The sequence below is a fragment of the Nelusetta ayraudi genome, unplaced genomic scaffold (genome assembly GCF_046127955.1).
Source record: "Nelusetta ayraudi isolate G7.1 ecotype Tasmania unplaced genomic scaffold, CSIRO-AGI_Nayr_v1 ptg000172l, whole genome shotgun sequence".
NCBI lineage: Eukaryota > Metazoa > Chordata > Actinopteri > Tetraodontiformes > Monacanthidae > Nelusetta > Nelusetta ayraudi.
The window spans coordinates 3,043-19,145 of record NW_027466221.1 but is presented as its reverse complement, the minus strand read 5'-3'; the positions used below and the strand labels follow the sequence as shown (position 1 = coordinate 19,145).

The following is a 16,103-nucleotide window of genomic DNA, read 5'->3' as shown; positions in this document are numbered from 1 at the left end:
GGCTTCTAAAATATAGTTTTGCTCAGAATTTACAAACAAAAAATGCCTTTGTTATAGTGAAACTTGGAAGGGTTTTTAGATCTAAATGTGCCACAAACAGCAGGGTCCAGGTTTCAGAGGGCAGAACTTGAACTTTTGTCCTTCGCTGTGGCGTAACAGCCTAAACAAATCTCTTGGTGTTGCCAGATGGTCGCTTTGAGGATTAAGTCATACCGGGGTTTTCGAAACAATTTATATGCATTTAACTAAATTTACCCTCCCAATAATCATTGATTTCCTCTCTTGCTTCTTCAGTGAGGAAACGCATTTGCTATACAGAAAACGTAATAAAAATTGATGTGCCAAAGGATGAGAAAAAAAACAAATACAAAAGCTATTTGAAATAGATTATTGCCATTTAATCGCTCATATTTAATGTTTTAATGTCTTTCCCCACCATTTCTCTCGACTTGAATTTCCTCATTCTGGAGCAACAAAGTGTAATCACATCTTAATGACAAACGAGACCTAAAAAAAAAAATTAATAATAATAATAATAATAATAATAATAATAATAATAATATAAATGTGCACCAACACAATATAATATATGTGTATATTATATAATAGTAGCTGTGTACCATGTAAGCCGAAGCCGACGAGTAATGGGATTTCATTTTAAGTTAACCGGATTTAAAATGATACGATTAATCGGAAATATTAAATCCACATCACTTGAAAAGGCGAAATCCGACGAGGAAAGCGGCCAAAACTGTGGAAGATCAGCGTTGACGAAAGCGGAAGTCCCGCCTTCTTTTTTCTGCAATGGGCTTAGCCATTTAAAACCGACATCCCATTTGACTGATGTGCGGGCGGACCAATCGCAGCTGGGATCAACACTGCCTGGCGGTAGCTCACTTCGGCTGATTTGCAACCCGCTGAAGCGACCGCGGAGAAGGAGGGAAAATGTCGCAGGTTGTGCCGAAGACCGTTCCAGGATCAGCGTCGCTGTGAAGGGGGGAACCGAGCGTGCCGCGAGTCGGTGAGTGACACAGGCGGCAGCGCTGTGGCGTGCCGCACGCACCGCTGTTGTCTCAGTCCTTCCAGTCCCACCGCGGCCGTCTGAGGTCCAAGCTACGAGCTCGCCGACCGAGCCGAGCAGCCCGTGATCCTGTCGGCAGCCATGATGAGCGTCACAGTCACCGTGACGGCGGCCGCGTCCATTTCTCAAGTTGGACTTTGGTACTTTACGAATAGTAGTTTTTGAATGTTTGCTTGTCCGTGGTAAGATTTAAGACATGTTGATTATGAACGCTCACAAAATGGATGATAACGTGGCGACCTTTTCACTTGGTGAATTTGCACTTTACACAAAGTTGTTTCACAAACATCGGGGGTGAAGCCCTTCCGGTGACCGCGAGGATGAGACCGCACTCTCACGTGCACGTCTCAGGTAGTCACGTAAACACCAGCACAGAGAGGAAACGCAGTAGAGGGATGGGCCGAATTTGTCTGTTGCTTTATTGGACCCTGTTGAATTGTGAGACGCTGATGATTGGGCAAAACGGTGCAAGCAGAATCACATGGCAATTAAAAAGAAAAAAAAAAAATCGAAATATTATATATATATACATATATATATATATATATATATATATATACATATATATATATATATATATATATGTATATATATATATATATATATATATATATATATATATATATATATATATACATATATAAATGGGAGGGGAGCCCAGCTCATATTTCCAGGGACGGCCGTGACATTTCTCGTGCCTTCATAGTTAAACCCATACTAATGGAGTAGTAACTCCGATTAAAGTCACATGAGTTGATGTTACAGAGTCATCCAGTAAAACAGATGAAAGCTAATAAAACATGACACAAGCCACTTTCATTCTTGTCACTCAGAAGACACTTTGAAACATACATATATACTGCAAGATAAGGTGTGGGGAAAAAAATAGAACAGTGCTGAGTTACACTTCTGCTTTTTGTTGAGAGAGATTCATAAAAAGAAGGTCAATAATGTTACTGACATGGCTGGTTTTTGTTTCTCTTTCACCCAGACTCGAACCTTTGACCATCACCTCACTCCTACATGGGCCACCTAGACCAAATCAGGGCTCTCGCATAGGAATCGCATAGGAAGTTGGAGCATGGATCCCTCCACCAGGATGATGGGCCTGGATGCACAGGGGAACATGGTCTTCACTGTGGTCAAGCCAGTCATGGGGATTTTCCAGGTGTCCTCAGAGCAAACGAGTGGCGCCACACAGGTGGACATGGGCCTGCAGGAGCTGTCGGAAAACACACTCCTCCTCCCGCAAGCACAAGGCCAGGCCATCCTGGACCAGAACCAGGAGGGGATGAGCATGGTGCCGCCTCAGATTCATTCTCAGATGCAGATGTGTGCGCCGGTCCAGTCTGAGATCACGTCCCAAAACCAGGAAGTCGCCGCTAACGCTAGTGTGAACCTGCAGCCCAACACTCAGATGCCCTTCGCTGAGGTTTTGTCGCTCCTGGATCCCAACATGAAGGGATCCAAGGCTCGTAAGTCACCCCTTTGATTCAAAGGTCCGATATGTCAAATATGGCTTAATTTTTTATTTCTGTATTGCTAAAAGCTTAACATACTGCCCATAAATACATTAATACAAGTGTATACACACAGCGCAATAAAAATGATTTAGTTTCCTACTCAGAGAACAGTTCTTATATCTACATAAGAATATACAGAGAAGAGGGGTCTTGCTCCTAGTTAGCTTGCCTGGGCATTTCATATTTGGGGTGAACGCTCTCATCCTCAAATAAACCAGTGAAGAAGAAGGTGAACGAGGAATCCAGATTTGTGCTCACAAGCCACTGTAGTTCAGTACCAAGCTTAGTTTAGAGAGTGAGGGCACAGAGTTCCTAAGGGGACTGAAAGAGCGCTGCAATCTAAAATGTAACCACTTGATGTCGCTGTTTCCTCTTAAAAAATGTCTACACAACACGCGCCAAACCTTTGATGTATTACTTTTTTTGGAAGCCTTGCACAACTCATTTCTCGTGTTTTCTGCTGCGTCTCTCCTCAGGCAAGTACCTTATCTCCTACAACGAGATCAAGCGGCGGCTGCAGCCTCCGGAGAAGATGTCCCTGCGCTCCCTGGCCGCCTACACCCGGGTCAGCCGGGGTCCAGCCAGCAAGAAAACGCTGCTGGAGTCGCTCGGTGTCCTCGGCCTGACTCCCAGCACCACCACGTCCGTCTCCTCGTACTTCTCAAAGCTCACTGAAGGTGACGGACGATGTTTGTGCCGTCCACTGAGTCTGTAATATCGAGAAGAAGTGAAGCAACTGACTGAGGAATGACTTTGTGTGTTTTTGTCCAGGCGACGGCAGCGCTCTGTGTGACGACATGAAGGACTTCGCCCGCGACTACATCGACTACGGCAACATGGCCAAGCAGCTCACACCTGAGACCAACCGAGTGCAACACTGGTCCAAGATTATTGAGACAAAGTACATTCATTGAATTCTCACCGAGACACATTGACATTAAGAACACACACGCACACAAAAAAACCCAACCTCGAAACACATTTGACTGGTGCTCTTCCAGCCAGTGGATCTTGTCCTGACTGTGTCTCTGGCTTCAGGAACCACCTGGAGGACATGAGGAGATGCTTCATGGACCCGGCCAACAGCGGCGCCTTCAACAACGTCACCCACGGCCTGGGCCTGGGCATGCTGGACGTGGCCCTGGACATGATCGTCATGGTGATCGAGCAGCAGATCCGGATCCTGTCGGGCGCCGCCGCCTCCGACCCCACCGACTCCGGCCCGCCGGCCAGACGCAACCGCAGGCGGCACCGCAAATCCCGCCCGGCGGACGGCGAGAAAACTCTCCTGGATGCCGGTGAGCCAGGCAGGGAGACTCCCAAAGCCAGGGGGCGGAGCAAAGCCAAGAGCAAGAGGACGAGGCAGGACAGCACCGCCGCCGCCACCGCCAGCGTTCCAATGGACACGCATGGCGAGTCGTGCAAGGCGGACGGCGTTGAGGACAACGTCCTCACGCTGGTGTCCATGGGCTACCAGACCGTCTCCAGCGGCCTCAGTGCAGCCACTGCCGTTTAGAGGCAGGTCACATGGCCAGGGCAGGAAAAACCAATTACAGGGCAGGTTGTCGTCAGAGGGCATCCTGGTTGTGATGATGTCATCATTGTGAGCCAAACACGTCACAAGTTTCGGACTTTTTTTAAAGGCAGATGAGTGAATCACCGTCACCGAATCCTGGACGTTTGTTCTCAAACTGCAGCAGGAACATTTTCACTCACCGCTCGATTTCAGTGACCAGTCGGCGTCTTTGAAGTCGGCGCTAAAACATACTGATGAACAAACAGCAGGCAGGAAGTGACTGAGAAGATGACTTTCATCACCCAGTCCTGTTGGTCTCTTTGGTGCCACCTGCTGAGCAGCTGTTGCTACAGTTCAGGGCTCAGGAATCGCAGTTGTGGCGGACTGATCACATTTCCCTGAATATCAAAGTTTTCTCCAGTTGAATTAGTTTGTTTCACAGCCGATTCTGTGCGTTATTTTGATTTGACTCTAATTAGTTCAGATGTTTTTTTTTAAGCTGTTTTTTTTTCAGTTTGTATTTCCATCCTCAGCTGTATCCCCTGCAATGATCATGACTTGACTGATGACATAACACTGTTGATTTTACACTTTAGATATTCAGCGTTCGACTGTAGAAAATGTTTTGTCAATTTCAGAAGTTCAGTAAAGTTTAGTAAAAAACTTTGTATTGTGCTGCATTTCAATGAATTTCATTGGCTGAGCAAAGTGTGTTGTTAAAAATAGTTGCAGCTCATAGGACCCACAAATAAAAACATGAAATGGCACAATCACAAACATACGTCACACATACATATCATAAAATAGTAATATAAATATAAATATAAATATCATGAACTATAAAGACAAAAAAAAGTATTTAAAAAAATCTACCATAGAACTAAGATACTGATACTGATTAAACTGTTAAAAAAAAATCTATATATAGTACCCAGATGTGCATTAACTCAAATAAAGTACAGTCCCACACAGCGCTATTTGCATTGCACAAATATTATTTGTGCATTGCAAATAGTGTGAGCGCGATTGACTATATTGTGATCATGTTCTAGATAATAATATCAAACAGGAAATAATTTATTTGCAGCATTAAATGGAGACATCAGGGGAAAAAACCTCTTCCAAAACCAGAGGCTGGACAGTGTGTGTTGTTGGTCCACTTTGTGCAGTAAGACGACACCTGGCAGCTAATTCCTTCACTACACACACAGGAGTGGGAGGAGGGCGGGGGGGCTGCGGCTTTACTGGAGACTTAGTGTGTATTAACCTGCGTGCGGACGGAGCAGCAACACAAACGTCTCACACACACACACAAGATGGAGCGTCGGCGGTGTGAAGTGCCGTCTGTCCAGAGCGGCGGCTGACTGATGGAGACCTGGAGCTGAGGAGGCGTCGGCCATGGGCCACCACAACCTCCCACCCATGTGCACCTACACACAGCGACACAGGGACAAACACAGAGCCACTCAGCTACAACACAACAAGCCCAACGGTGAGTGCGACAATACAACACAACACAACTTAAGGCATCATAGAATCACGTTGGTTTGATTTGTCTCATTCAGCTAAAAATTGTTCCCTCTGAATTAATGTGTGATAAATTGCGTATATACACAAACACACACACACACACACACACACACGTGACTTTGCTGCACGCGAGCTTCACCTCAGCTGTTGCTGTCAGTGACGTTTGAACACCCGCGGAGGTGATTTAGACTTCCTGGTTCAGTCAGATGAAGCTTGACAAGAGCAGCGTGTGTTAAACCAACAGCCACTCAAGTCGTTCCAGTGCCGTTGTAATTTAATTATCTGGCCAGATGGAGGTTGTTGAGATGCAAATTCCCATAATCTTCATGAGAATATTAATTCAAAAACAACAACTACATTTCATGTGCTGACGAGCAAATGAAACATCTTTCATGATTCCTAACATTGAAACCAGAGTCCAGCTAGAGCAGGGCCAGGCAAACTTTTTGACTGGTGGGCCACAATGAGTTCCAAGATTTGACAGAGGGGCCGTAGCAGGGGCAGATGGATGGAGTGTTTTGGTGACCCACCTAATAGGAGTAAAGAAAACATCAAACCTATTTTATGACTTACTATCAACATAATTTCTTCAAGTTCAAATAATTTCTTTAAAAAGCTTAACAGGCCGCATATGGCCCCCGGGCCGTAGTTTGCTCATGCCTGAACTAGACTGATAAATTGTGAGCAGAATCGAAGGCCAGTCAGGAGTTCTGGTTCCCCACGTTTGCTCAATAAATGTGGATTGCTGACACTAACATGGTGAGGTGCAGAATTTTGTGCAACCAAAGATGATCAAGAGGACTACGCACGTGCACAGATACACCCACAGAATGAAAAAATTTGCGTGGCGTCAGATGGGTTTTATTTTTTGACCAATCAGCTCAGAGTTGTGTGTTCACTGTCAGAGATTCTGGCAGCTTCACTCAAACCACAAGCAAACTTCATTCCCACAGATGGATGTCGTCCTGGCAACACGGCGGTGCGGTGATTAGCTCTGTAACCTCACAAGAAGGTCGCAAGTTCAATCTGTGTGTGTGTGTGTGTGTGTGTGTGTGTGTGTTTTATCTGGGGCCACTACAGCTTATCTACTCAGCAACTCTTTCTTTGCTACAATCATTCTAAATAAAAAAAATAGAAAGTGATGGTTTGATGCAGAACCAGAACTTCACATTGTGTTCCAAGTCCAGTTGGTCTCCATTGCTTGTAATCGTGATGTGTCTGTCTCTCACGTCTTCTTCTCTGCACAGACAACCTGAACAATGCACTGGGTGCCATCAGAGTCCTGGGCCTGGAGCTGCTGGAGGACGAGCTGAAACCTCATCTGAACACTGTGCTGATCAGCATCAAGGAGAGAAGTGAGTCCAAACACACTGCCATCACAGATGTGGAATTTTTTACAATCTGCATCAGTAAGACGCAAGAGTGGAAACTGGTCAGTCGGTGGTTGAAAAGCAACTAATTAGCCACATTTCAGTTTTGGTAAAACCAGGAAGTGCCTGCCGCCATTTTACAAAACACAAAATAAGATGGGCTAAGAAACATGGAACTGCCCATTAGTCCAACCTCTCATTAGTATAACAAATCGTCCATTCGTCGGACCTCCCGTTAGAGTTAGGGATACGGTTAGGGTTGAGTTAGGTAAAGGGTAAGGGTTTCGGTTTTCCTCATGAGCTAGAAGTCCCAAATTTGACGTGGGTGTCTAGTGGGGGCTCCTGATGAACTTGCAAGTGGTCCCGTGTCTCTAGGACAAAGTTGAAATTTCACCCCATAGACTTGCATTGAAATAAGGCTGAAACTAGGGTTAGGGTTCGGGTTAACTGAAATTAGGGTTAGGGTTAGGGTTCCTCAAGTACTAGAAGCCCCAAATTTGCTGTGGGCGCTTCTTGGGGGCTCCTGATGAAAGAGCAAGTGGCCCCATGTCTCTAGGACAAAGTTGAAATTTCACCCCATAGACTTGCATTGAAATAAGGCTGAAGCTAGGGTTAGGGTTAGGGTTAAGGTTAGGGTTAGGGTTCCTCAAGTACTAGAAGCCCCATATTTGCTGTGGGCGCTTCTTGGGGGCTCCTGATGAAAGAGCAAGTGGCCCCATGTCTCTAGGACAAAGTTGAAATTTCACCCCATAGACTTGCATTGAAATAAGGCTGAAGCTAGGGTTAGGGTTAGGGTTAAGGTTAGGGTTAGGGTTCCTCAAGTACTAGAAGCCCCATATTTGCTGTGGGCGCTTCTTGGGGGCTCCTGATGAAAGAGCAAGCGGCCCCATGTCTCTAGGACAAAGTTGAAATTTCACCCCATAGACTTGCATTGAAATAAGGCTGAAGCTAGGGTTAGGGTTAAGGTTAGGGTTCCTCAAGTACTAGAAGCCCCAAATTTGCTGTGGGCGCTTCTTGTGGGCTCCTGATGAAAGAGCAAGTGGCCCCATGTCTCTAGGACAAAGTTGAAATTTCACCCCATAGACTTGCATTGAAATAAGGCTGAAGCTAGGGTTAGGGTTAGGGTTATGGTTAAGGTTAGGGTTAGGGTTCCTCAAGTACTAGAAGCCCCATATTTGCTGTGGGCGCTTCTTGGGGGCTCCTGATGAAAGAGCAAGTGGGTTAGGGTTAGGGTTAGGGTTAGGGCTAACCCTAACCCTAGCTTCAGCCTTATTTCAATGCAAGTCTATGGGGTGAAATTTCAACTTTGTCCTAGAGACATGGGGCCACTTGCTCTTTCATCAGGAGCCCCCAAGAAGCGCCCACAGCAAATTTGGGGCTTCTAGTACTTGAGGAACCCTAACCCTAACCTTAACCCTAACCCTAACCCTAACCCTAACCCTAGCTTCAGCCTTATTTCAATGCAAGTCTATGGGGTGAAATTTCAACTTTGTCCTAGAGACATGGGGCCACTTGCTCTTTCATCAGGAGCCCCCAAGAAGCGCCCACAGCAAATTTGGGGCTTCTAGTACTTGAGGAACCCTAACCCTAACCTTAACCCTAACCCTAACCCTAACCCTAGCTTCAGCCTTATTTCAATGCAAGTCTATGGGGTGAAATTTCAACTTTGTCCTAGAGACATGGGGCCACTTGCTCTTTCATCAGGAGCCCCCAAGAAGCGCCCACAGCAAATTTGGGGCTTCTAGTACTTGAGGAACCCTAACCCTAACCTTAACCCTAACCCTAACCCTAACCCTAGCTTCAGCCTTATTTCAATGCAAGTCTATGGGGTGAAATTTCAACTTTGTCCTAGAGACATGGGGCCACTTGCTCTTTCATCAGGAGCCCCCAAGAAGCGCCCACAGCAAATTTGGGGCTTCTAGTACTTGAGGAACCCTAACCCTAACCTTAACCCTAACCCTAACCCTAACCCTAGCTTCAGCCTTATTTCAATGCAAGTCTATGGGGTGAAATTTCAACTTTGTCCTAGAGACATGGAGCCACTTGCTCTTTCATCAGGAGCCCCCAAGAAGCGCCCACAGCAAATTTGGGGCTTCTAGTACTTGAGGAACCCTAACCCTAACCTTAACCCTAACCCTAACCCTAACCCTAGCTTCAGCCTTATTTCAATGCAAGTCTATGGGGTGAAATTTTAACTTTGTCCTAGAGACATGGGGCCACTTGCTCTTTCATCAGGAGCCCCCAAGAAGCGCCCACAGCAAATTTGGGGCTTCTAGTACTTGAGGAACCCTAACCCTAACCTTAACCCTAACCCTAACCCTAACCCTAGCTTCAGCCTTATTTCAATGCAAGTCTATGGGGTGAAATTTCAACTTTGTCCTAGAGACATGGGGCCACTTGCTCTTTCATCAGGAGCCCCCAAGAAGCGCCCACAGCAAATTTGGGGCTTCTAGTACTTGAGGAACCCTAACCCTAACCTTAACCCTAACCCTAACCCTAACCCTAGCTTCAGCCTTATTTCAATGCAAGTCTATGGGGTGAAATTTCAACTTTGTCCTAGAGACATGGGGCCACTTGCTCTTTCATCAGGAGCCCCCAAGAAGCGCCCACAGCAAATTTGGGGCTTCTAGTACTTGAGGAACCCTAACCCTAACCTTAACCCTAACCCTAACCCTAACCCTAGCTTCAGCCTTATTTCAATGCAAGTCTATGGGGTGAAATTTCAACTTTGTCCTAGAGACATGGGGCCACTTGCTCTTTCATCAGGAGCCCCCAAGAAGCGCCCACAGCAAATTTGGGGCTTCTAGTACTTGAGGAACCCTAACCCTAACCTTAACCCTAACCCTAACCCTAACCCTAGCTTCAGCCTTATTTCAATGCAAGTCTATGGGGTGAAATTTCAACTTTGTCCTAGAGACATGGAGCCACTTGCTCTTTCATCAGGAGCCCCCAAGAAGCGCCCACAGCAAATTTGGGGCTTCTAGTACTTGAGGAACCCTAACCCTAACCTTAACCCTAACCCTAACCCTAACCCTAGCTTCAGCCTTATTTCAATGCAAGTCTATGGGGTGAAATTTTAACTTTGTCCTAGAGACATGGGGCCACTTGCTCTTTCATCAGGAGCCCCCAAGAAGCGCCCACAGCAAATTTGGGGCTTCTAGTACTTGAGGAACCCTAACCCTAACCTTAACCCTAACCCTAACCCTAACCCTAGCTTCAGCCTTATTTCAATGCAAGTCTATGGGGTGAAATTTCAACTTTGTCCTAGAGACATGGGGCCACTTGCTCTTTCATCAGGAGCCCCCAAGAAGCGCCCACAGCAAATTTGGGGCTTCTAGTACTTGAGGAACCCTAACCCTAACCTTAACCCTAACCCTAACCCTAACCCTAGCTTCAGCCTTATTTCAATGCAAGTCTATGGGGTGAAATTTCAACTTTGTCCTAGAGACATGGGGCCACTTGCTCTTTCATCAGGAGCCCCCAAGAAGCGCCCACAGCAAATTTGGGGCTTCTAGTACTTGAGGAACCCTAACCCTAACCTTAACCCTAACCCTAACCCTAACCCTAGCTTCAGCCTTATTTCAATGCAAGTCTATGGGGTGAAATTTCAACTTTGTCCTAGAGACATGGGGCCACTTGCTCTTTCATCAGGAGCCCCCAAGAAGCGCCCACAGCAAATTTGGGGCTTCTAGTACTTGAGGAACCCTAACCCTAACCTTAACCCTAACCCTAACCCTAACCCTAGCTTCAGCCTTATTTCAATGCAAGTCTATGGGGTGAAATTTCAACTTTGTCCTAGAGACATGGGGCCACTTGCTCTTTCATCAGGAGCCCCCAAGAAGCGCCCACAGCAAATTTGGGGCTTCTAGTACTTGAGGAACCCTAACCCTAACCTTAACCCTAACCCTAACCCTAACCCTAGCTTCAGCCTTATTTCAATGCAAGTCTATGGGGTGAAATTTCAACTTTGTCCTAGAGACATGGGGCCACTTGCTCTTTCATCAAGAGCCCCCAAGAAGCGCCCACAGCAAATTTGGGGCTTCTAGTACTTGAGGAACCCTAACCCTAACCTTAACCCTAACCCTAACCCTAACCCTAACCCTAGCTTCAGCCTTATTTCAATGCAAGTCTATGGGGTGAAATTTCAACTTTGTCCTAGAGACATGGGGCCACTTGCTCTTTCATCAGGAGCCCCCAAGAAGCGCCCACAGCAAATTTGGGGCTTCTAGTACTTGAGGAACCCTAACCCTAACCTTAACCCTAACCCTAACCCTAACCCTAGCTTCAGCCTTATTTCAATGCAAGTCTATGGGGTGAAATTTCAACTTTGTCCTAGAGACATGGGGCCACTTGCTCTTTCATCAGGAGCCCCCAAGAAGCGCCCACAGCAAATTTGGGGCTTCTAGTACTTGAGGAACCCTAACCCTAACCTTAACCCTAACCCTAACCCTAACCCTAGCTTCAGCCTTATTTCAATGCAAGTCTATGGGGTGAAATTTCAACTTTGTCCTAGAGACATGGGGCCACTTGCTCTTTCATCAGGAGCCCCCAAGAAGCGCCCACAGCAAATTTGGGGCTTCTAGTACTTGAGGAACCCTAACCCTAACCTTAACCCTAACCCTAACCCTAACCCTAGCTTCAGCCTTATTTCAATGCAAGTCTATGGGGTGAAATTTCAACTTTGTCCTAGAGACATGGGGCCACTTGCTCTTTCATCGGGAGCCCCCAAGAAGCGCCCACAGCAAATTTGGGGCTTCTAGTACTTGAGGAACCCTAACCCTAACCTTAACCCTAACCCTAACCCTAACCCTAACCCTAGCTTCAGCCTTATTTCAATGCAAGTCTATGGGGTGAAATTTCAACTTTGTCCTAGAGACATGGGGCCACTTGCTCTTTCATCAGGAGCCCCCAAGAAGCGCCCACAGCAAATTTGGGGCTTCTAGTACTTGAGGAACCCTAACCCTAACCTTAACCCTAACCCTAACCCTAACCCTAGCTTCAGCCTTATTTCAATGCAAGTCTATGGGGTGAAATTTCAACTTTGTCCTAGAGACATGGGGCCACTTGCTCTTTCATCAGGAGCCCCCAAGAAGCGCCCACAGCAAATTTGGGGCTTCTAGTACTTGAGGAACCCTTAACCCTAACCTTAACCCTAACCCTAACCCTAACCCTAACCCTAGCTTCAGCCTTATTTCAATGCAAGTCTATGGGGTGAAATTTCAACTTTGTCCTAGAGACATGGGGCCACTTGCTCTTTCATCAGGAGCCCCCAAGAAGCGCCCACAGCAAATTTGGGGCTTCTAGTACTTGAGGAACCCTAACCCTAACCTTAACCCTAACCCTAACCCTAACCCTAGCTTCAGCCTTATTTCAATGCAAGTCTATGGGGTGAAATTTCAACTTTGTCCTAGAGACATGGGGCCACTTGCTCTTTCATCAGGAGCCCCCAAGAAGCGCCCACAGCAAATTTGGGGCTTCTAGTACTTGAGGAACCCTAACCCTAACCTTAACCCTAACCCTAACCCTAACCCTAGCTTCAGCCTTATTTCAATGCAAGTCTATGGGGTGAAATTTCAACTTTGTCCTAGAGACATGGGGCCACTTGCTCTTTCATCAGGAGCCCCCAAGAAGCGCCCACAGCAAATTTGGGGCTTCTAGTACTTGAGGAACCCTAACCCTAACCTTAACCCTAACCCTAACCCTAACCCTAGCTTCAGCCTTATTTCAATGCAAGTCTATGGGGTGAAATTTCAACTTTGTCCTAGAGACATGGGGCCACTTGCTCTTTCATCAGGAGCCCCCAAGAAGCGCCCACAGCAAATTTGGGGCTTCTAGTACTTGAGGAACCCTAACCCTAACCTTAACCCTAACCCTAACCCTAACCCTAGCTTCAGCCTTATTTCAATGCAAGTCTATGGGGTGAAATTTCAACTTTGTCCTAGAGACATGGGGCCACTTGCTCTTTCATCAGGAGCCCCCAAGAAGCGCCCACAGCAAATTTGGGGCTTCTAGTACTTGAGGAACCCTAACCCTAACCTTAACCCTAACCCTAACCCTAACCCTAGCTTCAGCCTTATTTCAATGCAAGTCTATGGGGTGAAATTTCAACTTTGTCCTAGAGACATGGGGCCACTTGCTCTTTCATCAGGAGCCCCCAAGAAGCGCCCACAGCAAATTTGGGGCTTCTAGTACTTGAGGAACCCTAACCCTAACCTTAACCCTAACCCTAACCCTAACCCTAGCTTCAGCCTTATTTCAATGCAAGTCTATGGGGTGAAATTTCAACTTTGTCCTAGAGACATGGGGCCACTTGCTCTTTCATCAGGAGCCCCCAAGAAGCGCCCACAGCAAATTTGGGGCTTCTAGTACTTGAGGAACCCTAACCCTAACCTTAACCCTAACCCTAACCCTAACCCTAGCTTCAGCCTTATTTCAATGCAAGTCTATGGGGTGAAATTTCAACTTTGTCCTAGAGACATGGGGCCACTTGCTCTTTCATCAGGAGCCCCCAAGAAGCGCCCACAGCAAATTTGGGGCTTCTAGTACTTGAGGAACCCTAACCCTAACCTTAACCCTAACCCTAACCCTAACCCTAGCTTCAGCCTTATTTCAATGCAAGTCTATGGGGTGAAATTTCAACTTTGTCCTAGAGACATGGGGCCACTTGCTCTTTCATCAGGAGCCCCCAAGAAGCGCCCACAGCAAATTTGGGGCTTCTAGTACTTGAGGAACCCTAACCCTAACCTTAACCCTAACCCTAACCCTAACCCTAGCTTCAGCCTTATTTCAATGCAAGTCTATGGGGTGAAATTTCAACTTTGTCCTAGAGACATGGGGCCACTTGCTCTTTCATCAGGAGCCCCCAAGAAGCGCCCACAGCAAATTTGGGGCTTCTAGTACTTGAGGAACCCTAACCCTAACCTTAACCCTAACCCTAACCCTAACCCTAGCTTCAGCCTTATTTCAATGCAAGTCTATGGGGTGAAATTTCAACTTTGTCCTAGAGACATGGGGCCACTTGCTCTTTCATCAGGAGCCCCCAAGAAGCGCCCACAGCAAATTTGGGGCTTCTAGTACTTGAGGAACCCTAACCCTAACCTTAACCCTAACCCTAACCCTAACCCTAGCTTCAGCCTTATTTCAATGCAAGTCTATGGGGTGAAATTTCAACTTTGTCCTAGAGACATGGGGCCACTTGCTCTTTCATCAGGAGCCCCCAAGAAGCGCCCACAGCAAATTTGGGGCTTCTAGTACTTGAGGAACCCTAACCCTAACCTTAACCCTAACCCTAACCCTAACCCTAGCTTCAGCCTTATTTCAATGCAAGTCTATGGGGTGAAATTTCAACTTTGTCCTAGAGACATGGGGCCACTTGCTCTTTCATCAGGAGCCCCCAAGAAGCGCCCACAGCAAATTTGGGGCTTCTAGTACTTGAGGAACCCTAACCCTAACCTTAACCCTAACCCTAACCCTAACCCTAGCTTCAGCCTTATTTCAATGCAAGTCTATGGGGTGAAATTTCAACTTTGTCCTAGAGACATGGGGCCACTTGCTCTTTCATCAGGAGCCCCCAAGAAGCGCCCACAGCAAATTTGGGGCTTCTAGTACTTGAGGAACCCTAACCCTAACCTTAACCCTAACCCTAACCCTAACCCTAGCTTCAGCCTTATTTCAATGCAAGTCTATGGGGTGAAATTTCAACTTTGTCCTAGAGACATGGGGCCACTTGCTCTTTCATCAGGAGCCCCCAAGAAGCGCCCACAGCAAATTTGGGGCTTCTAGTACTTGAGGAACCCTAACCCTAACCTTAACCCTAACCCTAACCCTAACCCTAGCTTCAGCCTTATTTCAATGCAAGTCTATGGGGTGAAATTTCAACTTTGTCCTAGAGACATGGGGCCACTTGCTCTTTCATCAGGAGCCCCCAAGAAGCGCCCACAGCAAATTTGGGGCTTCTAGTACTTGAGGAACCCTAACCCTAACCTTAACCCTAACCCTAACCCTAACCCTAGCTTCAGCCTTATTTCAATGCAAGTCTATGGGGTGAAATTTCAACTTTGTCCTAGAGACATGGGGCCACTTGCTCTTTCATCAGGAGCCCCCAAGAAGCGCCCACAGCAAATTTGGGGCTTCTAGTACTTGAGGAACCCTAACCCTAACCTTAACCCTAACCCTAACCCTAACCCTAGCTTCAGCCTTATTTCAATGCAAGTCTATGGGGTGAAATTTCAACTTTGTCCTAGAGACATGGGGCCACTTGCTCTTTCATCAGGAGCCCCCAAGAAGCGCCCACAGCAAATTTGGGGCTTCTAGTACTTGAGGAACCCTAACCCTAACCTTAACCCTAACCCTAACCCTAACCCTAGCTTCAGCCTTATTTCAATGCAAGTCTATGGGGTGAAATTTCAACTTTGTCCTAGAGACATGGGGCCACTTGCTCTTTCATCAGGAGCCCCCAAGAAGCGCCCACAGCAAATTTGGGGCTTCTAGTACTTGAGGAACCCTAACCCTAACCTTAACCCTAACCCTAACCCTAACCCTAGCTTCAGCCTTATTTCAATGCAAGTCTATGGGGTGAAATTTCAACTTTGTCCTAGAGACATGGGGCCACTTGCTCTTTCATCAGGAGCCCCCAAGAAGCGCCCACAGCAAATTTGGGGCTTCTAGTACTTGAGGAACCCTAACCCTAACCTTAACCCTAACCCTAACCCTAACCCTAGCTTCAGCCTTATTTCAATGCAAGTCTATGGGGTGAAATTTCAACTTTGTCCTAGAGACATGGGGCCACTTGCTCTTTCATCAGGAGCCCCCAAGAAGCGCCCACAGCAAATTTGGGGCTTCTAGTACTTGAGGAACCCTAACCCTAACCTTAACCCTAACCCTAACCCTAACCCTAGCTTCAGCCTTATTTCAATGCAAGTCTATGGGGTGAAATTTCAACTTTGTCCTAGAGACATGGGGCCACTTGCTCTTTCATCAGGAGCCCCCAAGAAGCGCCCACAGCAAATTTGGGGCTTCTAGTACTTGAGGAACCCTAACCCTAACCTTAACCCTAACCCTAACCCTAACCCTAGCTTCAGCCT

General features: G+C 46.8%; 1 protein-coding gene across 1 annotated transcript; it reads left to right on the top strand.

Moving 5' to 3' along the window:
• Positions 1-772: 772 nt before the first annotated feature.
• Positions 773-4,792, top strand: LOC142880782 (uncharacterized). The gene is made up of 5 exons (XM_076014722.1): positions 773-1,021; positions 2,073-2,556; positions 3,081-3,281; positions 3,376-3,505; positions 3,643-4,792. The coding sequence occupies exons 2-5, from the start codon at positions 2,163-2,165 to the stop codon at positions 4,118-4,120; spliced, it is 1,203 nt and encodes a 400-aa protein (XP_075870837.1). The 5' UTR covers positions 773-1,021; positions 2,073-2,162; the 3' UTR covers positions 4,121-4,792.
• The last annotated feature ends 11,311 nt before the right edge of the window (positions 4,793-16,103 follow it).